Source organism: Drosophila innubila (assembly GCF_004354385.1).
Source record: "Drosophila innubila isolate TH190305 chromosome 2R unlocalized genomic scaffold, UK_Dinn_1.0 1_C_2R, whole genome shotgun sequence".
NCBI lineage: Eukaryota > Metazoa > Arthropoda > Insecta > Diptera > Drosophilidae > Drosophila > Drosophila innubila.
The window spans coordinates 12,782,493-12,808,218 of NW_022995374.1; the positions used below are offsets into that span (position 1 = coordinate 12,782,493).

The following is a 25,726-nucleotide window of genomic DNA, read 5'->3' on the forward strand; positions in this document are numbered from 1 at the left end:
AGCTATTTTCACAGTACCAAATGGTGGGCTTTCTAGGCAAGTTCTTCAAAGTTGGCAACATGAAGCATAGTTCTTTAATCTGTGCTCACTTTGGGCTGATAATCGCTGGTAAAGGCAATGGCAATGGCTACTCCCGACTCCCAACTCCCGACTCCCGACTCTTGGCTCTTGGTTTCAGTGACGCTGCATCTGCTCCATAAATCATTCATGCACAGCCAAGCAAAAGCAGTTTTGCCACAATGAACAAGTCTACAGCTGCCTCTTACCAACTGCATTTATGCAAAACACGCATTCTTTCCCGTTCTCCCTACCCAGTGAGAGGGGAGGAAGTGCAGCCAAGTCTCATGGTTGCCTGGGACTCGAGTCATCTTTATCTTTTAGCGCATACATTGCACATAATGTGCCAGGGAACTGGCAATGGAACTGGGACTGGGACTGGGACTGGGATTGAGACTGCAACCGGATATGGAGTGGGCTGTCTTGGGTGCATCTATTTATACTCTAACCAAGGGTATACAAATTTTGTCGCGCACTTTGTAATATATTTAAGATATTTTATATATTTATTTTCGTTCGGCAATTCTTTTAAACTTGATACAAGTACTATTTGTGGTAAAATCCGCCGGATCGGTTAATCGGAAATTAACGCTCAATTAAAAATTAATATTTACCATAACAAAAATCTATGTTTCTTCTTAAGATATCTTAGTCAAGCCCACAAATTAACTGTTAAACTACATTTTATACATACTGTTAAAATTTGATTATAATTGAACTACTAAAAAAAAAGACTAAAAGAAAAGGAATCATTTAAAAAATTAATTTAAGTATGTATTTTTTTTAATTTTGCAGATAATTTTTATTAAATTAAATAAAAATTTTTTATTGGCTGAAAGAAGTATCTCAATGATATTTAATATTAAAGCACTTCATTACAACGGCCTGCAAGGGTATAAAATCTTTGGAGTGCTGAAAATAATTTTCCTCTCATAGTTTTTTACAGTTGTCGCTTTTGATTTTGACAGTTCGTTACTCGGTTATATCATTTGCATGCATAATGCAAGACTGAAAACTGGAACCAAGTCAAGTCAAGTCCCCCGCCCAGAAACCAGTAGGCAGAACCTAGAACCGAGAACCGAGAACCTAAAACGAGGCCATGTGAGACGTCATTTGGCGTCACATGTGGATGCATTCAAATCCTGCGGGCATCTAACACACATCATCTTTATCATCAGCTCCATCAGCATCTCCAACATCATCATCATCATCATCATCATCATCATCATCAGCACAAAAGATCAACTGCAGCTCAAAAATGCTTTAAGATTTATGGGATAAAAGGCAATGGCAGAATAATGCAAAACGAAGCGAGAATTTAGAGAAAAAATTGCCAGCGAGAAGCTGTGCTTTTCATTTGCTTGCCACGCTTTGTGGCAACATTCCATTTGGCAATGCGATTTGAGTTTTGTGTCATGCAAATTAAATTCCAAGTGTTCTACATGTGTGTGTGTGTGTGTGTGCATTTGTGTGTGTTGGTCAAATATTTTAGCTAGCAAAATGGAAAGTGCTTGCAGCAACTGATGCTGCTGCTGTTATTGCCACAAAGTCAACATGCAACCAAAAATCCAACTCAATTTCTGTGCGCTTGCCACAAAAACTGCGCACTTTTCAACCGGGGACAAAAACGCGCAGTAAATAAAATCAACTGCGTCACAGTCACAGTCACAGTTTTTGCAACAACATGTTGCCACCCACAACCTACCACAAGCAGCGACTGATGAGATCATCGGCAACAACAATAGCAACCTGAAAGGGCTACAACAACGACAGAGACAGAGAGAGAGTGAGAGAGAGAGAGTGAGAGGGGAAATTAATTACTTTATGCGCATCTGCCCTTTTTGCGTAACAAATTGCGTACGACAGTCGCCTCATCATCGAACACTTTTCACAGTCACTCTCAAAATAAAGCTCATACCTCCCCCCGTTTGCCAGCCACCCCTCCTCCGCTTGAATGGCCTACCCCATGCGTGGCTATTAATTTCTATTAAGCAGCCCTCGCTAGCTGCCATACTTCATTAAATGCTTTCATGCAATCTCACTTTGCCTCGTCTACCTTTTATACATATACATATATTTTTTTTCTCTCTGTATCAGCATGTGTGTGTGTGTGTGTGAGTTTCCTCTGTGTGTCTGTGTGTTGACTCTGATTGGGATTAAGGTTTGGCCAACAGGCCTCGTTTTGATTGCCTCTGTGTCAGGCCTTTGCTGAGATTGGTAAATAGGGAACGAAGGGGGGCGAAACAGTTCACGAAGGGGAACAGACCAGCTATGCTAGAGGGAGGGGGTAGAGGGTAGGAACTCAGATGAAGGTCGCTTCAGTGCTGTGAACATGAAATATTTCATTTGCTGCGAGTTATTTGCTCTGCGCTTTGGCTTTGCTTTCCATTTGCTTTGCTTCTTTTTCCTGCTGATAACTCGATAAAATTGTACGAATATCAGGCACTGCAACTTTTACAACATATTTGTAGCACACGACAAAGCAAAACAACAAAAAATATACATATATAAATAAAATATATATGCATGCTTTACATTTTCTGCATTTATCAAACGCTTTATTTTTACACTATTTGCACAATTTTAAACGATTTTCTGCAACTTTGTTTGTATCTTGCAAAAAAAAATATATTTATTAAATTTTATAGCTTGGAGTTGTCAACTTTAGAATTTTACTTTAGGCAAAACTTCATATTTTATATGTTTAAGTATGTATCAATTTTAATTGTTAATAATAAAATTGACTTTGTTTTAAAGAAACTTTAAATATGCAATTGTGAGATTAAATAAATCAGACCTTAAAGTAATGTTGTTAATAAACGAAATTTTTATCAAATTTAGCTGTTAAAGGAGAACTAATATTTGTTTACAATCCGATAATTACAATAGCTTTAACGATACAGAATACTTTATAGATATTGACTTTATTTCCTGTTATATCAGAACTTTGATAGTTTTATTTAATGCACGTGTTAAGTATTTATAGAAGTTATAAACCTTATTTAACTAATAGCATTGAAACTTTTCACTATTTCATTAAACAAAACTTAAATTTTGTTGGATATGGTAAAGGCAACAAATATACATTTTGTTGTAATGAAAAAATAATGCTAAAATGCAGGAATAAATAAATTTATGTAAATAGTTTTGAGTTTATAGCAAATAGTATATTTTATTTGATTTATAATCCATTTATTCTCAGTTAATATACGATTTGAGTATGTTTAGGGTATGAAATCTTCGTTATCCGTTAAGTTTTTTCAATTTTCTTCCACTTGTTTTTTCTTGCTGTGTGTGTGTGTGTATTTGTGTGTGATTATCGTTTTTGGGCACGAAAGTCATTTAACAAAGTGGCTGCTCGCTTCAGCATCAATAACTGAGCCGCCTTTTGGGTCCTGCATGTCCTGTCAGCCGATTGCCATGTTGGCCATAATTTTTGTGCTTTTTCTTTATGTCGCTGGCAAATGAAGGTCAAAACAACGCTTTTTGGCCAATTGAAATGAACAAAAAAAACAAAGTGGAGTATAGAATAGCTCACCTGGCTCCGTTGTGGTTGTTGACTCAACGGGTGGCGCCTCCGTGTTGGCCTGACTCTTGTCCAGCACCAGCAGCAGAATGGTCAAGGATATCAGGGCCCAGAGTGGCTTATGCCTCATACGTTGCCAACTCCACATGTTGGCCAAAAGCTTACAACAGTTAGTTTCTTTTTTTGCTTGTTAGTTGTTGTTGTTACTGTTTGTTGCACAGACGAGTAAATGCCTCAATTATTTGGCTGACATTGAGCCAGCAAACACTTGAAAAACTTATGTTAAGCACTCACACTTCACATAGCTGGTCATTTAACATGTTGTTGTTTTTATTTTTAGATATTTCTTGTTTTTGTTGCGTCTTTAAGCCGCTCACAAGTTGCAGTATCCAATGCCAGCTACAACAATGTGTCCGTGTGGCAACAACAACAAACTCTTCAATGGCACCAAAATAGAATTTCACTTTGCCTCAAAACTGCAACGAGACACTCACAAACACTCAGAAACACTCACAGACACTCACACACACACACACACACATATGCATGCATGTATACAGTTGAGTTTTGGCAATAATCCAAGTCAGTTTTAGCCATAAATTTTCACTTTTGTTTTCACTTTCTTATCCGCTTTTTTCCTGGTCCAAAGTTTTTCCCAATTGCTGCCTGCAACGTTGACGATGACAAAATGCGTCGAAACTCAAAGCGTCTCGTCCTTTTATAGTCCTTTGTGAGCTTCGTTGGATTCGGCGTAGCTAGGACGCTGCTTCGTTCAGTTGCACTTCGGCACTTGACGAAGCAAGGACACGAACAGAAAAGGACTCGTGCTGCTTTCACGTGCATTTTGCCGGTAGATCGTGTGTTTTTGTTTTGATTTTCCTTGTTCCTTGTGTCTGTTTTTCTCCCAATGTTGCATGGCTTTCGCTTTTCTGTTGCCGCACTTTTGGCGCCAACTGTCAGACTTTGTATGTGTGTGTGTGTGTGTGTGTGTCCTTGTAACTGTGCACGTCAAAGCGTTGAAAATGGCGCGCGTTTATTTCCGCCTTTGGCATTCCGATACCAATGAAGTGTGTACTGAAGTTTCTCTGCTTTGTTTGATTAGTTTAGAAACACTCACAATGCACTAACACACAAACAATACATGCTATCAATACAAATGCAGCATTAGAATCTTCTTTGATAATGCAACAGCACTCTGTCAACATTTCCCATACAATCCAACAATACAAAATTGCACTCAATTAAATGGAATCTGTTGTACTCCAATTACAAAAGACAGTAGCTGATTTGGTCAAATATTCATCAGCTAGATTTTCCCATTAACCACAATATTAAAACATGCACCACTTTGAAAATTGGGAGCACTTGGTTTTATTTGGAGCTGAATTAATAAAAATGCAAGTAAATTGTTCCGATTAATCAGTAGTAATTGAATAAACAGAGTTGTAATACAGTATATTGGTCGTTTAATTAAAATGTAGCGCAATTTTTTTTATATAGAAATCTTCTAAAAATATTTTTGCTTCGCAAAACCATAACAATAAAAAGTTTTTACAATTAATTGATATGAAATTCCTCAAAAAATGCGATATACAAAAATAACCCTCTTATACTTTTAATCAAACGACAAAGTAAACGAAAATAATGTACGGAAATTACAAAATCTTAATCAAATCAATATTTTACATTAAATACATTACATACATATGTATGTATGTAAAAAGGCGTAGTCAGAATTTGAATAAAGGGGTCAGACTATCAAATATAGAGCTCCATGTTACTTTAAAATTAAATTTATTTGCTGAAAAATATAATTTATGGCTTTTGTAGTTTGACAAAAAATTTTTTCTTAGTACATAATACATGTATACATTTTTTCCCTTAGAAAAGAAAACTTTATATTTTCCAAGGGGCTCTCTGCTCATACCTACGCTTTTGTATATATATATAGCACCCCAAGGAACATATATAAATATTTTTTTACATATGAAACTCAGATTGGCAACTTGAAGTTGACGTCAATTTCATAAAATATTCCTGAAGAGAATTGTGTTGGTTTCACCTTCAGCTCCAGGCTCCAAATGTTTTTAAATAATCGAGTTACTATAAAGAAGCTGTGTGAGAATACCCTGTATAGGGTATAAAGATTATATAATACTATGACGAAAGTAAATCTAAGTTATACCAAGTGACATTATGTAAATATGGATGCTGTAAACCAACTGAAATGAATTTTTTGAAAATATTAAAGATCTCTTTTAGGGTATATAGATTGTCGCATATTCGACTTTAGTTACAAATATGTAAGTAATTTTTCTCGACTGTGGAGCCTTGAGTTAATTAAAGCGTTTCACAGTTTCAATTGGAATTGGCAACCACAAAGACCAATCGCTCAAATATTTAAAATGTTGATAAAAATATTGAAAATATTCTGCCTGTACTTGCACTTTGCAATAAAAAATGCAAATACTATAGCAGTAAATAATAAAATAATATGTGACTCTCTCTTCGAATGGGGATGTCCAATATCCATAGAAGAAGATAAAAAGAATTTGTGTAGAATTCAATTATATGGCAATACACTAAACTTCACTTGCGTGGATAAATGGAATACAAATTTTTGTGATTTATACGAAGATGACCCAGATTGTGTTACTCCCATATTAGAGGGATATTTTAAGGTGCATGAAGAATCAGTGAAAATTTTCGTCTGTCTAACAGCTCTGTACAAATCTCGTCTTAGAATGCGAAAAAGACCAGAATGCAACAGCACCGTGGAATACTATCAAAAGCGTATCTTTCAAAATTGCACCAAACGAGACGTATATAAAATGAATATTCAAGAATTTCCTAAAACTCATACAAAAACAGAATATATCAATTTTCTATCATCGAATTTTCCAAACTTAAAGCACATTTTGTGGAGTCAGTGCGATGAATGTCTGCCTTTTAATCAGTTAGTAAGACCATTTAAAAATCTCAACACACTTGAATTGTCCTTATGTGCAAACTTAAACTCATGCCAAGATTTATATTTTTCTAATCTAACGCAAATTGAAAAGCTGCGGATAAAATTCCTACAGCATGATAATATAAATGAAAATGTCATTCCTATTAATAATGAATTAAGTATATTAAATAAAAGTAACGAGGAAATATACATTCCTGTATTAAATGAAATACTTCTGAGAGATATGGGCAATTTAAAAATATTTGAATTGATATTTCCAATTTATGCATCTGTTGTTGAAATTCCGCAAAAACTGTTTCAAGGATTAAAGAATTTAACTTCAGTAAGATTTTTTAACTGCAACATCACAAAACTGAGCAAGTATCACTTTCAAGATTTAATCAATTTACGGACTTTAAAGTTTAAAGGAGGATCGATTAATGATTTTGATTGGCTAAGGTATGTTCATAAATAATAATTAGGCAAAGCTAAAATACATTCTTATTATTTTTATTAATATATTTCAGTTCCACAATCATACAAGATAATTTAGCATTTTTGGAATTGGATGAAGATGTGGATATACCAAAAAAAAATATATCTGCTTTTATTTGCCGAGATTCAAATACTTGCGGCTTCAATGTTGATATACATAAAAAACCATGCCCCAAAGCATGCAACTGCCATTTTCACCACTCACTAAACACATTTAAAATAGATTGTGCACTAAGTGAAAATAACAATGGGACGATTCCGGAGTTGCCAATACCAATAACCGGGATTACATCACTTATCTTTGATTACAATCATTTAGCGCAGTTGCCGAACTCAACCCTATATGGTTATTCGAATATACAGGAACTTCATCTGGAAAACAACAATCTAACAAGTATAAATGTTGAACAGTTGCCACCCAATTTAACTCTTTTGGATTTACGGAGTAACAATCTTAAATTACTTGACCATAAAGTAATCGAATTTCTCTCAAAACGAGCAGGTAAATTAGATATATATCTTGCAGAAAATCCATGGATATGTAATTGCGATGCGATTCCCATGTTTGAATTTGTCGCCAATTTGTCGAATAATGTGATTGATCGTGACGGTTTAATGTGCGATGATAAACATTTTATAATTTCGATGCATTGGCTAAAATCTGATGTTTGTAAGTCTAATGTACTATACAATACTCTTGGATCTCTTCTGGGACTGGCTGTCTTAGTTATCATATTCTTGTATACCAAGAAGTCAATTTTCATGTGGCTATATGAGCGGAATCTTTGCCTACGATTTATTTCTCGCCCGGAACCTAAAGCTGACGCGGCTCTGAAAATCGATGCATTTCTTGCATTTTCACATGTTGATTTGGATCTGATAAAGGAGTATTTGGATAAGCTGGAGAAAGGACCTCGCGAGTACAAGCTGCGCTTCTATCAACGGGATTGGCAGATAGGCGAATCCATTCCGGCTTGCATATTGGAATCAATTGAATATTCCAAGAGGGTCATCATCTTGATGACCAATAACTTTGTCAATTCATCCTGGGGTCTCTTTGAATTCCGCTCCGCCATTAAAGCCACTTCGATGGACCCGAACAAGCGACTGATTGTAATATTATATCCGGATGTTGACCTTGATAGACTGGAGCCCGAGCTGAAGCGTTATATGAAATACAACACGTATCTGAGGCGAGATGATCCCCAATTCTGGAGGAAGCTGATTTTCGCCATGCCCCATAAAAAGGTCCATGGTGAGCAACCTGCCCTAACCGAATGTCCATCAAATGAAGATAGCCCAGTATAAGAATCTACGATTGGTAAATAGACTTGCCTATATTAATATTACTTTAAAGTATTCTTTATTATTATATTTCTTTTACTTTCAGAGCAACATTATTTCAAAGTCAACAGCATAAAAATATAAAAAATTGTTTGCCTTCACAAATTAATAATATTTTTAATAATTCTTAATCGTTATAGATCCAATTTTTAATAAAAAATACTTGAATAAATTGAATGTTCATATTTTTTAATTTCATTTAATAAACCTATAAACAATTATTAATTATTATATGTATTCACTTACTTTAAACAATTCTTAATCCTTATAGATCCAATTTTAATAGAAAATACTTGAATAAATTGAATGTTCATATTTTTTTAATTCATTTAATAAACCTATAAACAATTATTAATTATTATATGTATGCACTTACTTTAAATAATTTTTTATCCTTATAGATCCAATTTTTAATAGAAAATACTTGATTAAATTTAATGTTCATATTTTTTTAATTCATTTAATAAACCTATAAACAATTATTAATTATTATATGTATTCACTTACTTTAAATAATTCTTAATCCTTATAGATCCAATTTTTAATAGAAAATACTTTAATAAATTGAATGTTCATATTTTTTAATTTCATTTAATAAACCTATAAACAATTATTAATTATTATATGCTTTCACTTACTTCACAGCTATAAATTATTTATGATTTTTTTCTTTTTTGGTAAGTGTTTAAAAAAAATAAAATTAAAGCTAGTTTTAAGCTAAAATATCTGTCAGTTCTCTGCTCTTTTCTCTCTTCCTTTGTCGCTTTGCTAGCTTAATCCAATGTCCGCTATCATTCTCAAGCTTTGCCAATGCAACGGCATTAATCTGGCTGTGGCATGCAACGCAGCCCGCAAAAGTAGGCAATGAATTGTGCTCAAGAGAGTATAATGTTTCGTCTCCAATTGACGAGGAGTCTGTGCCTGGACATTGCGGTGATTTGAGCATTTACATTGCGGTCAACACAGAGCAAATGCCCACAGCATTGACAACCTTGGCCACTAATTACGTAAATGAATTCTGTGGCAAGGAAGCGGGGCCACTTGCCACTTGCCACATGCCGCAAGCCCAGTGAAACATTTCCGTTTGCCTCAAACTGATAAATGTTGCCTTGTCGTGGACACGTTTTGGGGAGACCAACAATTGAATGCAACACAATGCTGTCTGGCAAAGTCCTTGCCCCTTGCCCCATGCCTCTTGCCACTTGCCACTTGCTGTTGCTGCTCAGTCGTCTGTCGCATTGAAAATTTGCTGAAATGCGAAACGCGCAACTCAAACAGAGGAAACTCAGCTCAGCTCAAGTCAAGTGGAAAATGAAACTGATGTTGTTGTTATTTGCAATTGTATCACAATCTCCTTCGTCCTGTTCTTCTTCTTCTTCTACTACTTGTACATCTTGGTAGAAAACTGTAAATTCAATTGTGCTGCATTATCTGTATAATTTGTTGCATGCCACACGTATTTGTTGCCATCTGCTTCGTTGCCTTTGCATTCTGTTTGCTTCAATGCATTCAAGCTGAATACTTACACACACACACACACACACACACACACACACACACACACACACACACACACACACTCACATTTTCGACATGTTTGTGCATGTTTGGCACATTGTAGCTAACAAATAAATTCAATTAACTTGCAAGTTGCAACTATAACCACAGCCTGCAACTTGCCACAGTTTCGAAAACAAAGTTTTCCTTCCCACTTGTCAACTGCCGAAGCACAGAACCAAATTAAAATCCAAGCTAATAATTGATGTTGTCATTTTATCTAATCGTATTTGCTACAATTTGTTGCAACTATCCATATAAATATATACTTTGTTGTTACATGTGTAAATGTTCTTGTTATTGTTGTTGAAATTGTTAAATCTGTTGCATAACTAATTCAAATCACAATTAATGTAATTACTTATATATTTATAACAGCTTATCTGCTTCAGAGTATCTTGGTAATGAAATAAATAACTATTTTACTTACCTGTGCTTAATAATTTTCTAAATTTATATCTATTCATCAACTATTTGCTACCTAAGCTTATTAAGTAAATGTGGAATAAATTAAATTTTAAAATTGATTCACTCTGCAATTAAATATTCCTTTACAATTAAATAAATATATTTAAAGATATAATTCAATATTTATTCCATTTAAAAGCATGCTTTAGTTAACCCCTTGCAATAAAACAAACATTTATAATATGTTAGTAGCTTCACATCTAATAGAAAGGTCTCTTAAGTGCAGCACAGTAATTAAATAATTAAATGATGTTAAGTGCTTGATTTTCAACTGCTTCAAAATGATGCCCTTTTCAAAGTAATTAAAATGCCAATGCCTTTTGCACTTGGAGGTGAAGAGAGGCGAGGGGGCGTGACAAGTCAAGTGAATTGCTTGGGGTCGAAATGGAATCGAATCGAATCGAATCGAATCACTTGCAATGCAAGCAATCGTATAATTAAATCAATTGCAGACTGTCTGCAATTTCTGAAGAGAGAGAAAGCCATTGTCTACCATTAAGGCCGCGGCCAACGGGGCGTATGCGCAATAAGCAAAACTAACGCTGGCATCAAGCCAAAAAATCTTGTCGTGTCATGCAATTATCGAGTTTTAATGAAAATTCGCGCACAGTCATACAAATCCATTAAACGCTTTTTTGTCTTGGCCACAAAAAAAGAAGAAGGGCAAAAATAAAATGCGTGAGTCGAAAGAGCGCCAAGTATCTGCTGGCTTCTAATTACCCAGGACATTTTGGCCAGAACTAAGCTAATTGCATTGCCAATGATGCGGCAAAATTGTTTTGACGCCCGACACGGACAGGCCAAAACCGAGAAGCCAAAGCCAAAAGCCATTAAGTCATTAGGACGCTTAAATTGTCATTAAAGTTGTTAAATCGCATTTCATGAGCTGCCACGTTGTAGTTTAATAACTTGCCACCAATGCAAACAAATGTGAATATGGCAAATTGAATATTGTAGGCAAAGGGGGTGGCTAAAATGGAAGGCAGTAGTAGGCCAAAAGTTATACGTTTAAAAGTTTCAACTTCTCTCGTAATTAGGCCATATTCGCATTGAATTGCAAATGACATTAGAAATTTTGCAAGTAAAAGTTTGCAGTCAACTGAAGTTTATACATATATATATATGTGTATGTGTGTGTATGTGTATGTGTATTTATTGGCCAAATGCCTAACGAGTTTGCAGTCGCAATTGGAGGCAACTTTTGCGGCTTGCCGTGTAAATTAAATACAACATTAATTGCTTGCTTACGTCACGTAATGCCACACAGTTAATGCCACACAGTTGGAGACACAATCGCAGTTGATGCCACACATTCAGTTCCCAGAGCATTGAAAACAACAGTAACTAGCAGTAAGGACTACAGTCGAGCACACTCGTCTGTGAGAGACCCTGTAATTATACGATAAGTGAAAAATTAAAAAATAAATTAAAAATTATACAATTCAGCTACTATTTATTTTTTTATTTTTATACTTGAAAAGTTTGTACTTGAAATTTTCCTTATCATTAAAATTTTCCTTAGGATTTTTCTTAACAGTATATTTTTAAATAAGTTTTGTATTTCTACTATATTTTTATTTTGGATTTTAATGTGATTTTTTTATTTTCAGAAAGTATTTAATAGTGATTTAATCTCTTCAGTTACTTTTTAAATTAGGGTTAAATTTATCAAACGAAAACTAATGCTTCCAAAATGTTTTTATTACCTACTTTTGGAGTTCTGTGTTTATTATTATTATTTAATAATTATTTTTTTACGATAAACTTAATATACATTATGTAATTTTTAGCTACAGGGTCTAAAAATGAGAAAAACAGAGGAAAAGCAAAACCACAGCGACACGTTCAGCCAATAAATCTCAATTGATCCCCGCGGTATTGTTGCGAAAGTTCAATTAAAAGTCTCCCGGCGGCATGCCTCAAAGTGACCAGTGGCATTTTGGCTTGCAACACACGCACACACACACACACACACACACAGATGACACACACAGCAGTTGCCAAAAGTGAGTTGCAAATATGCTAAGTGGCCGAGTGTGCACACAAATTTGCATGCACTGTGTCCCACGTGTGTCCTAGCGAGCAACAGACAGTGAGTCAGTGAGCATACGTGCCGCATGCCACATGCCCTCCATTATTGTGCCCCTGCTCCTTCTGTGCTGGAAGCGCAAAAAGTGTAGCACACTTATTAGCGAGCCATTGAAGTTTATTAGACCGCTTGCAGCTTTAATTAAAGTCAAAGCTCTAAAAAACAATGTGTTCAACCAACTGAAGAAAGTTCGTAATGACACGAGCTGAAAGTGTAACTTGAATATAACATCAAACGTAGAAAAGAAACGAAAGCTTTAATCTTTAATCTTGTATTTTTAAGTTAAAATTAAGCTTTCTTTAGTCTGATGAAAACTGTACAACTTTAGATTTCTCATTGTTATGTTGTCAACGAGTGCCATTGAAACCTAATTGAAGGCAACACACAAACACTCACTCACTCACTCGCTCACTCACTCGCTCACTCACTTACTCACACACATTCACATATATGTGTTTAGGTAAAAGCCATAAACGCTTACATTTGGCTGCTCGAAATGGTTATGACTGCGACTACGATTCCAAGTATAACCAACTGACCAGCAGGAATTTGCCATTTTGTGTGTGTTGTGTGTTGAGTTGCGTGAGTGAGTGTGTGTGTGTGTGGAGTGTTTGTTGTGTGTGTTTATCTGCGTGGTTGGATAAGCGGGCGGCAAGTGCAAATAATATTATGCTTAAATGCACGCACGCACATGCCCAAGTCGAGGCCAAAGGAATACGGACTACTCCGATCAAGGATGGAGTTAAGCGAGGGTAAGCTGATAAATTATCAAAATTAAGTAGAAAAAAGGAATTTTCAAATTTAAATTAATTTACATGCGTTCAATTTCCATAAAAACAAAATAAAAAATTTCCAACTAAAAAAAATAATATTTAAATAAATGCACTTTTCAGCATAGTCTTCTTTTAACGTAGAACAATTTAGTTTATCTAGCGATCGTAAGAATTTCTTAGGATTTTCAAATATTAACATTGGTCAAAGCTCCCAAAATATTTATATTATAAAGAATAAATTTGTCTCTGTATATATAAGAGTTATAATAATGATAATGAAGTTATAATAATGATGAAAAGTAAAGGTTCTTTAAACTCAACTATATTAAATGTTACTAGAATGTAGGAATGTGATTTTACTGAACTTTATACCATTTAAACAGTCATTAGTGGATGAATTACACCATTCAACAAAAATATAATTATAATATATTAAAGAAGCAGCGTTCTCTTACTCAGGTCAATGACTTATCAGACCGCCCTCGTTTATGGAGTTGTAGTTGAAGTTGGAGTCGATGTCCCTGTGTAGTTCATACGCTGTCCATGGCACCGGAAGGACCAAAAGGACAACACGCACAACTTTGCTTGGCCAAACAGCATTAAGTAACCGCACGTACGCACACACACATACACACACACACACACACAGGATGTTGCAAAACGAGGCTGCAGGATTGACTCGGTCTGAGTTTGAGTCTGAGCGTGCGTGTGTGTGTGTGTGTGTAATTGTCATAACTGTTGTTCCGTATCGTTGTCGTAAGCTGCCTTGTTTGCCACTGTAATTGCCCTGACTGTTGCTGCTTCATCTCAATCCCCTCCTGCGTCAGTTCCTGCTGCTGCTCCAGCTCCAGCTCCGTCTCCTGGTATTGACAACTTCCATAATGGCCATCGACCGCAACATCTGGTTTAGTTAGCCTGTCTCTCTCTCTCTCTCTCTTTGGGTTTTAGGTCTCTGTTCCCAGGTACACACTGTAAACCGAGCGCCTAATTGAATAGCCTGACTGCTACAGTGAGGCTTGACATTAAACGACAGTTGAGACCACAACATTAATTTGCAGACCCACAGCTTAAAAACTTACTTATCGCAGCCAGATACCAACACATACACAACACACATACACACACATTAAAATGCTGCTGGCGAATGTTACAGTGCCTGCCAAAACCCTTATCACATGCACAGATTCCCCAGCAAAATAGACATCCCTTTTGAAGGCTGACTCAAGACTACTTTGCATGCATATCCTGACCCTTTTTTCTCTGGCTAACTGCATCTGTTTAGCATAATTTCTTGTCTGGTTATATTTTTCTTTATCTTTTTTTTTTTGTTTTTTGTTTGCAACGTCTGCGTTGTGGGCGTGCAACTTGAGTGTGGCAAGTGGCAAGCGTCAAGGGCCCAAGTTGCGCAGTTTTATTGCGGCAAAGACATTGTCTGGACGCGTTCTTCTAGTGTGCAATTCAGTTTTATAGATTATTCTAGTGCCAAATCGAATATTATTTGCATGATTACCATTAAATTGAATGAACATACATTTAGCTGGAGAATAATATAATAAATCAATAAAATATAAATGCTATGATTATTATGATTGTAACTATTATTTTTATTATACATTTAAAATCTGTTCTTGTGGTTAAATTTGTAAATATGCAATAACTTGATATTTATTATAATCATTTATAGTGGCAGAAAAATAAAATTGAGAACTTAATTACAGGAAAAATTTATGAAATCATTAATTACTTCTATGCCTTTAGCAAATTTGATTAATATAAATGTGCAGTTTCACATTTAGTTACGAAAAGCCAAAATAAACATGGACAAATAAAATTTTCAAGCACTAGATGGCCTCATTAAGAGGCACAACACATTTAAATATGCCGCCATTTGCTATACATTTTTTTGAGCTTTGCAACACTGCTAGCAGCTGGAAGATAGTCAATAGTGACGTCATGCAAAAAAACAGCTGCTTACTTGCCGGCGACGAATAAAAAGCACAACAAATTTGTTTATTAAATAAAAGACAATTTAAAAAGATTATTTAATTGATTAAATACATTTACAGTCTATGAGATATGGTAAGCTATCAGGCAGCTGTTCTTAAACTGTAACAACGATCATCTTTGCAGGATTTGGACTCAGTTTACCCAGATTTAAATGCATTGACACGCAGCTTGGCCAAATTAGTTTACGAGGATCTATTAAATGGTAAAGTTGCTAAATTTAATATCTTCCAAGTAATGCAGTAGCTTTAATTTTAGATGAACGCCTAAGCAACATTAAACCGCAGTTTGAACAAAGTCTTAACGTATTTTATTTAACCGCGGATAAGGAGACGATTAAACAGGTTGCTTTTATACCCCTACCACACTCGAAGGACATCGATTTTGGTCTAATAAAACTGCTGCAACAGAAACTGGAGAGTAGTAGGATCTGTGTAGCCATTGTTGACAACACAGGCAATATATTGTATTACCAAATCGATGAAGGCTTCAATTCAGATACATAACAACAACTGTATCCAAGATCATTACACACTCTCTTCTTCGAATTTAATAAATTGTATATATTATTGACGGAAAACTGCAGTTTGTTTATTTGATAGCGATAGATACATTTATTCAAAATCATATCATAGTTGCAGAAATAACAATTATGTGCTCAGCCCAAAGTTGGCCACAAACTTCAATCCTCGTAAGCTTTCCCATTGATAATACCAATCAATAAACATTAGGCTATGCACATAAATAAATGACAAAACGTCTCGCTGCATTTGAATTATGCACAATCATATTAATAAACGTAATTGTAATTGTAATTTATATTCGTAATATAATTATTATGACATAAGTGTAACTTAAGCTAATTTCAATTATCGAAAACTATAACTTAGATACAATTTAAAAATTATATTAATTTTAGCATAGATATCCTTAAACGTACAACAATCTGATTGCATGCAATTGAGAAATTCCGAAAATTTGTAAATTGGGAATATCTCAAACGTTTTTTATGTTTTGCGGTCTCTTTTTATTTAAATGTTATATGTTGTTTATTTTTTTTAAGCGTGCACCGCTTACAAACAAATTATTTCCAATAAGAAAATGAATTTTATTTTTAAAAAAATGCTCAAAGCAATACAGTTTTTATGTTTGTTGTGTTTTGTTTTGTTGGTTGTTTTTAAAGTACAATAATAAATAACAAATGTATAAGCATGTATGTATATAATTTAAAAAATAATTAAAATAATTTCAACTCGGGCAATGGGCTGGGGAGTTGATTATTTGCAAAAAAATATACAGTTTTAAAAATTGTAAATATTTGTTTATGTTTATAAGTGTATATAGTAGTATAGTATATAGAGATGAGCTCTGTTTCTTCATTATTATTATTATTTATGTATAATTAATTGTAGTGCATACAATCTTATGACTTGTTTCATTTGTTCTCTCAACATTTTTAATGTGAATCTGTGTATGATTATTATGAAAATACAAGTGTGTTGTTATGTGTGTGTGTGTGTGTGTGTTGGTTTAATTGTTGTTTATATAACTCATCTACTTGGCGCTTGTAAAATAGCTGTGTATACATATGCTTTACGTTCTCTCATCATTCTCATTTATAAATATAGAACCTGGCTTATGAAAATCTTTCCAAAAATCTACAACAATGCGCATAAGGCTTATCCAAAGGTTCGTCAGACTATTCAATGCATTTTCAATATTCTCGTTTTGGGATAAAAGCAAATTAATAACTCACAAAATATGTTAACCGTTGTATAATGATTGTAATGAGACGATAAATATAAATTTAGAGGCTGATTGATTGCTGATTGATAATGATGTAGGTAAGTTTACATTAATGTAGAATTCTAGGCAATTTGGTTAATGCTTCTGAGCAACATGCACAAGGTTTACAAATACAATCAAATATAATATATTATTATTATATATAGTTCATTCTCTGTTTTATGTGGCAACAAGGCTGCACATGTGTAAAAGCATTAGTTATAAATTAGTTTTGACTGAGCTAAGCACAGACAATGAGCTGCCGGGCATTAACACCACTCGGCCGTATATGAAAAGTCCTGGAAAAGCAACTGCTCATCGTCGGACAAATGTCGCGGCTCCTTTGGCGGTGTCAGTTGCGCCTTTTCCGACGTGAATTCCTCATCAAAGTTCGAGACATCCTCCAAATGGTTCTGAAAAAAAAAAAAAAAAAATAAGTTAAATAAACATAGATAACTGTAAGACTTTATTTGGTACTTACAATGGTGGGTACAAATGGTGGCTTGACTTTGCGAAGCAATAAATCATCCCAGACAATGGAACGGAAGAATGCCTGCTTCTTGACATCCTCCGCATCGCGCTCTGATGAGCCAAGTCGTCGCTCTGGATTCTTGCGCAGCAGCTGCAAAATTATAATAAAATTCATGAGTTTAAAGATACTCGGTTAGCGACGTTAACAGATCGCTTACCCGACGCATGACTGCTATGGCCTCCAGGGAGAGGAAACGGGGATACCGCACCTCATCGTTAACAATGGAGTCGAACACTTCCTCCTCATCATCGCCAGGGAACGGTGACTGCAAAAATGAGATATTATAAGTAACCTATTCAATAATTCATTTATCAATTCACTTACCTCTCCCACCAGCATCTCAAAGATGAGCACACCGAGTCCCCACCAGTCCACGGCACGAGTATACGAAGTCTCCGTCAGCACCTCGGGTGCCAGAAACTCAGGTGTGCCACAGAAGGTGCCAGTACGATCTCCGAATCCCATGCCCTCCTTGCACAGTCCAAAGTCCGCAATCTTCACATAACCATCCGTATCGAGCAGCAAGTTATCCAGCTTCAGATCACGATATATGATCTTGTTCTCGTGCAGATATTGCAGTCCCAACACCACACATGCCGCATAGAACACGGCACGTGGTTCCAAGAATACGTCCGTGTGGATGTGCATCATCAGGTCACCGCCGGCAGCGTATTCCATCACAAAGCACACATGTTGCTGTAAGCAAAAATATATTTAATTAATATCATATTTAAGTAGTTACTTCTTATCATAATAATTGAAGTTACTATATTTAAAGTTTATTATTGCCAATTTCGTTGAATTACTTTAGTTTCAAACTAAAATACTTCAGTTAATAAACTAAATCTACTACTGAAATGGTCGCAGCTTACTTACTCAAATACTTGACTAATTAAATAGTTTAGATACAGTTAAAAGGCAGGACTGGGAATACTGATTAAATTCTTTTTTTTTTTAATTTTATAAATTTAGTTGAGTATTCAAGTCAACAGTAAATTACTTTGAAAATGCTTCAATTCTGTCACAAATTTTTTTTTGTATCAATTGTACTTTTAGTTTAACTTTTCCAGTTAACATGTAAAATGCTTGAAAATTCAAGCTTACAGTAAATTTTTACTGGCAATAGTTTATGTTCCAGCACCAGCAAATATTTATTTATTTATTTCTTAACCAGTACAATTTTACTTGACATTTTTTCAAAGCATTTAAAATTGCTGGGGATTTTTTCTTAGCAGCATACTTTTATGTTAATTGGGATATTTATATCCACTATTTAATTTTTTTGGGATATTATACTTCTGCATATTTTTACTTAAAATTTTATACTCCAGCAAATACTTAATTGGGATTTTTAATAAAAGCGTACTTAAAATTAGCAATTATAATGTAAAACTCACCTCTGTCTGGAAGCACGAATACAAATTGACTAAGAACGGATGCCGCATGGCATTGGCAACCTCAAAGATGCGCTTCTCGCTGAGCAGCGATTCCACTTCATCGCGGGCAATGATGTCGCCCTTTTTCAACGCCTTGATGGCATAGTATTGATTGTTACTGCGCAGCTGCGACAATATCACTTTGCCGAAGTGTCCACGTCCCAAGACGCTCAGCAGCCGGAAGTTGTCCATGGACAACATGCCAGCATTTGGAGGTTGCCCCGAGCGTAGAGCCTCATATCCGGCGGGTTCGCGATACTGCAAGCCACGTGCCACATTGCGGCGTCCACTGGTGGAGGCGCCACTTTCGGCCTTTGCCACATTCAGCTCATATTGATTGGCATATATGGGTTGCTGTTGCTGCTGTTGTTGTTGTTGCTGCTTGTCCTGGCGTTGTGTGGGCTGTGGGAATTGTGGTGCATTCGCCGCGCTATTGCCATAAATTGTGGGCGTTGGCGGCTCCTGAATAATGGGCGATGAATGCACATAAGGCAATTGTTGCTGCTGCTGCTGTTGTTGTTGTTGCTGTGTGCCTAAATAGAGCTTGCCCAACTGTGGAATTACCTGTGGAAAGTAGAACGAAATTGATTTAATTGAACCAATTTTAAGATACATTTGAGTAGGAGATACATTTGAGTTATTGTACATTCTTGTATTGTTAGATCGATACTTTCTTTTTGCTAGTTAAAAAGCTCTGAATGAATTGACTCCCTAAAATTGGGGGAAACAAATTAGGAAAATATTGTAACTTGTACATTTGTAATTATAAAATAAAAAAGTGTAAAAATGTAAATAGGAAAAATATATTTTAAATGCAAAAAGTAGTACATTTCTTGCATTAATTTCTAGAAAACTTTGCAATATTTAATTAAAGTAATTTTTATTTCGGCGTTTGTCGTTTCTAATATTAATAAACTACATTTGAATCAATTTTTTTTAAACTGCATATATTTTGTTATTTAAATTTCTAGTGTTTGCTAACCTTCTCGCTGGCTTATTTTGTTTAAATTAAATTTTATTTTTAGCTTTTATATCTATGTTTGGTATATCTGACAAAAATATTTGCATTTCACATGAGGTACACAATAATTGATATTATTTTGTAAACCGTATACCTCATCAATTGGCTGCACTGACTCAACGGATTCTATTAAAACACTTTCAATGGCAATTGTCTTTGTTGTCGTTTCCTCAATGTTGCAGCAGCTGCCACGCCTGCTGATGCTCGGAGACGCCTCAAGGGGTTCAATGGTAATATGTACAAGATTGATTTTTGCCTGCAAGAGTTTTGTGTTTGTTTTCTTATAACGAACTAATTTCAAAAGCAGCTGAGATAACACAAAATAGTGCTTGAAACACATACAGGTGCAGTGCTCGATGTGGATGTTGTTGTGGTTGTTGTTGTGGATGTTGTTGTTGATGCTGCCAGCAACAGTTGTTGCAGAGGCCTGGCTAACGACAACTGATGAAAGTGATGCGTGTGTTGTTGTTGCTTTTGTTGCTGTTGCAAGTTTAAAGCACAGATTTGCCTCACAAGCTGTGCCAGAGCTTGAAATGTTGGCAATATCATGATGCGAATCCCATTCACGTTTTAACCTATGGATCGATTTGTCAACAACTGAAACTGCCAGCAAAATTCTGGTCTAAAAATGTGCTTAATACTATATACACAACAGTTTATGTATATATATAGTACCATATACATTTCTTCCTATCTTAAACAGCGCAACGTGAAAATGGAAAAATAGATAAAAATAATAAGCAAACGCTGACGTTTTGGTTACGTGCAACGTGTGGATAGAAAAGACGCCACACAAACTAACACATAGACATATACAGGGTGACTGACTGTGTGACAAGACTGTTCAAGTTAAAAGAAAATAACCCCTCCCTTTGTTTGGCACGTGAACTGTTCTTATCTACTATATTTAAATTAATTTATATATAAATATTTTGAAGCACTTAAATCGCCTCATTTAACTTTTCATTTGGCACACATTATTTACGTTTCAATGTCGTGTATCTCGCCTTTAAATTGTCATATTGCAAATGTGACATCGACAATGTTAGGATAGACAGATTTGCAGGATCTATCAGCTAACTGCCTATTTTGGCTGCCCATAAAAATAAATATAGACTAGCTTCTTATGTCTATTCCTTGGTAAATTAACACATGTTTTTTATGAAAACTTGATTGCATTTTTCACATTTTGTATCATGGTATCAAATATTAACCAAATAATTAATTTTAAGGAAAATAGTATAATATTACTCTGAAAAACGCAGAATTAACTTTTTATTTTTTTGTGGTGGAAAGATAATTTTCAATGTCATTCATTATTCAGAGCTTTTTTTTGTTGTTATTTTACTTATAAGAGTTAACAACTTTCAACATTTTAAGCTGCGCCTATTTAGCTGCAATATTTGTTGGTTAACATTTTTGTTACAAGTCTATGTTAGCTGTACTAAATATGCATGTTATGTTATTCATATAACAATTTTCTGTTAAATGCACTAAAAATGCATGGAATGCTTTTTAAATAATAGTCGTATTTCAATGTTAGCTTCACTAATTGAACTAAACTAACGCATTTTACATAACAGTTTACTGCTAACTAAGCTACGGATGCAGTTATAGCTATGTAACGACATTTTATTAACATAACATTTAAATGTTAGCTAAACTAAGTGTGCATTATGTTATCTTATGTTAGCTGTTAACGTGCTGTTGGCTGTTATCTACATGCTGTGTGTCTGTGAGAATGTGCAGTTACTGGGAAATTTCAAAACATAAAGCTAAAGCAGTGGTTGAGCTGTCAATTTAACAGAACATTAACAGAACACCGAGAATAACAAGAAAGACACTTTTGGGATTAACATAAGACGAAAACAAATAACAAGTTTAACCAAATAACCAAAATAACCATAGCCGAAAAAAACATAGGGTATCAAATGAAAAAAAAACCTCCTAACCTCCACACAGAAACGATCGCCGGCACTGGAGCTGTGACTGTGACTGGACTGCAGCCCCCCGTTGTACAAATACTCATCATCGTCCTCGGGATACTCCACCAAAGGAGAGGCGGACAATGGTTCCTCATCCGGTGTTCCATGGAGCACCACCGGCGGTAAAGTCAACACTGGACGATGCAACTGTTGCTCCACCCCCGAGGCGACACCATGAGGTGGATTCATTGATTGCTGGAACTGAAATGGGTTGCGTATTGATAAGGACAACTCGCTTGTGCTATGCCTGTGATTGTTGTTGTGATTGTTGTGGTTGTTGTGTGGTTGGTGGTGATTGGCAGGCGGCAGAATGTTGGTTAGTGGTTCAGGCAGCATTGGAGGCGACTCTTGTAATGGCATAACAGCATCCAATTGTTCTTGTTGTTGCTGCAGTTTCTCCTTGTCGTGCTGGCGACGCAGCGTCATTGGATGCGACTCCATTTCCGAGAGGAAATCAAATTCATGCAATGCATCCTGCAACTGTCGACGATTAACGGCATCATCACACACACACACACACAAGAGCCCACACACACACACACACACACACACACATAAACGAATGGCAATAAGCAAATAGCAGGCAAAGGAAGAATGTAAGAGTGGGGCAAACGAAGAAGTGGGGAAAAGTACATAAAAAAGAGAAAGAAAGAGAGAGAGATAAATAACACACAACTGTTGATAAGAAGGTTGAACGTGCAACAAGGAAGATAAGACAAGACACAAAGGACAAATGAGCAAATCCCAAAGATGATAGAGAATGAGATAGAGAAAGATAGAGAGATACAATGAGCAAATCCCCAAGATGAGGATTTGGAGAAGAAAAGAAAAAGATGGAGTAGTAGTGGGGGAGAGAGAAAGAGTAAAAATGGAGTTTTAGGAGATAATGGAGAGTAACCAAAAGACAGGGAAGGAACCCTCTCTCACTGGAGAGAAAGAGATAGATTAAAAAAAAGCGTTGTTAAAAAGTTGAATTAGTGAAAGGGATCGAAGAGAAAAGAATTGTGTTGATATGAAAAAGCCAAAGAGATGAAAGATAGTTCAAGAAAAAGAAGAGACAAGCAAAAGCAATTTGCAGAAAAATGATTGAAAGATCATGATATTCATAATGCTAGTTCTATTTTTATGAACTGATAAAAATAAACGGAAAATTGACCGAAAACTGAAGGTATTTTTTCTAGTTAGCAGCTCATTTGATCTAATAGCAACCATAGAACCTATCCAGCAAGCATCTAGTTCTTTAGTAAATATAACCCCAATGGATTCAACAAGAATCTATTTTAAACCTTTAAGTTTCTGTATAAATTCGTCGTTAAAGCTAGCTATAAGTTTTAACTAATAAGTTGAATAACAGAATGTGAGTAAGAAATTAAGAACTAGTTCAATTTAAAGAAAAGTTAATATAAAAGCTATAAACTAATAGCTATAATTTTCTAATTTTAATTTTTATGCAAGCAATTGACAAATATAGTACTCAACAAAAAGTTTCCTATGTGGGATATTCATATGATTCAAAAAAATACTTTGACAATGCAATGGAAATCAGCAGCCAAAGAAAGCTCAACGTCGTGTTATTCTGTATGGAGTTTCGTTAGCTAATCTTCTAAATATCTATGTAGCTATTTCAATATCTGTAAAAAGTTCTATGTACAGTTAGAAGACCAACACCAAAGCAAATGAGCTATACAGTTTGAATGAATGATTCGATTGATTCGATTGAATTTACAGAATGAATGGAGCACAGCTGGCAAAGGCACAACGATCAAAATCAACTACAGATAATTTACAAGCCAAGTATTCAGATTTTATGGAGTATATGCAGTTAGACAAGTAATTGTTTTGATAAAATAAAATAATTTACTAATTTTAAAATTAATAATAATATTTAAAAATTAAATAAAATTGTTGATAAAATATTTTTTTGGTAAAATCTGTTAATTGTGCTCCGTCAAAACAATTACTTGGCCTACTGTATGTATACGTATGTATGGGACAGAGAAGAAAAATAGCTGTACAGTTTTAAGAACAGTAAATATATAAAAATGAGGCTCACCTCCTGATCCAGCACGGGAGTTACGGACTTCAGCACTGGCGGCGGTGGTGGTGCTGTGGTGGGTGCGGCAGTTCGGTTGGGTGGCGTCTTGCCGGGCATCTGTAGGCTGAGCGTGTTGGGTCTGCCGGCTGCGTTGGCCGCTGGCGGTGGCGTCTCCGGTGGCAACACACTGATGCCATGCATGTGCATGGACAGCGGTCGCATGCCACTTAGGCCGCTGGCTGCGGGATCTGGATATTCGCCGGGTGTCTCCACATGCTCATGCAAGCCGGCATCCGGATCGAATTCCATGTTCTGTGCCTGCTCACCCGGGGAATATGGTTCGGGTTCCACGGCCAATGCGTCTGAGGAGGGAGTACGCGATATCGGCGATTCGGAATCCCGTGAGGCATTGTTGTTGCCGGCCAGAGGGGGAGAGCCACGTCCAACAGAGCCAGCACTTCCTGTGGCACCCAGATGCACATGATTTGGAGCATTCCGCTTGAGGAGACGCCCCCAGGTGGCCACATTAATGTTCATCTGCTTGGCACGTGGTATGTTCTTGGCCTGTTGGCGATTGAAGATCATGCGCTGTCTTCGCAGTTTCGGTTTCTGCGAGATCATTGGATTGAGGAACTTAATCTCGGCAAAGAGCAGTCCCTGTGGCTCCAGCTGCAACGCCATGCCGTGACGCACATCATCAATGAACTCCTCGAGACGCAGCACCTTCACCGCACACAAAGAGCGCCAATCCCGCCAATAGACGCCAATCTCCAGCTCCCGGGAACGATCTAGATCGATGGAGAAGCGTTGATCCCAAGCCTGCTGCGAGCATGGCTTCCAAGACGTTTGTCCCACCGTTATGTTGTCCAGCTTAATAGCCGCCATAATCTCTATCGATGTCTCGTCCTTGACCGAGTAACTCTTGGAGCTGCTACGCGATGTGACGCCCTTGACAAAGCTACGCAAATCTCCCGGACTGGAGCTATTGTCCTTGTCCCGTCGCGAGCGTCCAGGCACATCCTCCAGCAGATCCTGACAGCCCATCAGACGCACCTCCAGCTTGCCAGTGACACTGGCACAACGGCCCAGCGACGATACTGATTGATACGACTTGCCACCCAGCAATCCACCCGGACCCGTCTGCAAGGATGTGTAGTGCACGGGCGCCGGTGACGTCGATTGCTGGACAATCTGCAGCTCCTGCTTGAGCAACTGGGCGGTGGGGGAGTCGCTGGGCAGCTCCTGGCGTCGCAGCTCCAAGGAATACCGCAAGAGATCAAGTTTACGCGATGATTCCGACAAACGGCCATGTGCCTAAAAAGCAAAAACAACAGAAAATTATTATTTAATTATATTAGGTTCATTAATTAAAAATAATATAAATTTAAGCAACCCATTTTAGACTCAATTTATTCTTTTACAATATTATTTTTAAATATCTTTATTTATTTATAGCATATAAATATCATATTTCTTTGGTTTTAAATATCTTTACATTTTAAATATACTAGTAATAATATATTTTTTATAATAACTGCAGAAACATTTATATACTAATGTATTGAGATATATTCTTAAATTTTTCTTTTTATATTATTAAGTAATCATATTGAAATTATATATAATAAAAAAAAACAATTATTGTAAGCACTAAAAATTTAAATAATTA

At 36.0% G+C, this 25,726-nt stretch overlaps 3 protein-coding genes across 16 annotated transcripts in view; 1 reads left to right on the top strand and 2 right to left on the bottom strand.

Annotated features, from left to right (window-relative positions):
- LOC117785645 (locomotion-related protein Hikaru genki) overlaps positions 1–4,277 on the bottom strand; it is a 29,273-nt gene extending 24,996 nt beyond the window's left edge. For both annotated transcript variants that reach the window (XM_034623777.1, XM_034623776.1), the window contains exon 1: positions 3,596–4,277. In XM_034623777.1, the coding sequence (XP_034479668.1) occupies positions 3,596–3,731 (136 nt within the window). In that variant the 5' untranslated portion in view covers positions 3,732–4,277. The remainder of the gene's footprint in view (positions 1–3,595) is intronic.
- Positions 4,278–15,283: 11,006 nt separating this feature from the next.
- LOC117785290 lies at positions 15,284–15,837 on the top strand. The gene is made up of 3 exons (XM_034623232.1): positions 15,284–15,338; positions 15,390–15,468; positions 15,522–15,837. Exons 1-3 carry the CDS (start codon positions 15,336–15,338, stop codon positions 15,767–15,769), a joined length of 330 nt encoding a protein of 109 aa, XP_034479123.1. The 5' UTR covers positions 15,284–15,335; the 3' UTR covers positions 15,770–15,837.
- A 725-nt stretch (positions 15,838–16,562) lies between these two features.
- The window catches only part of LOC117785271 (serine/threonine-protein kinase N), a 41,838-nt gene continuing 32,674 nt past the window's right edge, over positions 16,563–25,726 (bottom strand). For 5 of the 13 annotated variants that reach the window (XM_034623205.1, XM_034623207.1, XM_034623204.1 and 2 more), the window contains 8 exons: positions 24,076–25,371; positions 21,990–22,502; positions 20,132–20,293; positions 18,978–19,580; positions 17,905–18,276; positions 17,738–17,845; positions 17,530–17,670; positions 16,563–17,461 (listed from right to left, as the gene is read on the bottom strand). In XM_034623205.1, coding sequence (XP_034479096.1) covers positions 17,318–17,461; positions 17,530–17,670; positions 17,738–17,845; positions 17,905–18,276; positions 18,978–19,580; positions 20,132–20,293; positions 21,990–22,502; positions 24,076–25,371 — 3,339 coding nt within the window. In that variant the 3' untranslated portion in view covers positions 16,563–17,317. Of the gene's footprint in view, positions 17,462–17,529; positions 17,671–17,737; positions 17,846–17,904; positions 18,277–18,977; positions 19,581–20,131; positions 20,294–20,379; positions 20,835–21,989; positions 22,503–24,075; positions 25,372–25,726 lie in introns of those variants that run through there. The other 8 variants (XM_034623214.1, XM_034623203.1, XM_034623212.1 and 5 more) reach the window with 6 other exon arrangements.

Coding starts and splice junctions, on each gene's coding strand:
- LOC117785290 (XM_034623232.1), top strand. Junction 15,469..15,521: donor TTACGAGGATCTATTAAATG/GTAAAGTTGCTA, acceptor CTTTAATTTTAG/ATGAACGCCTAAGCAACATT.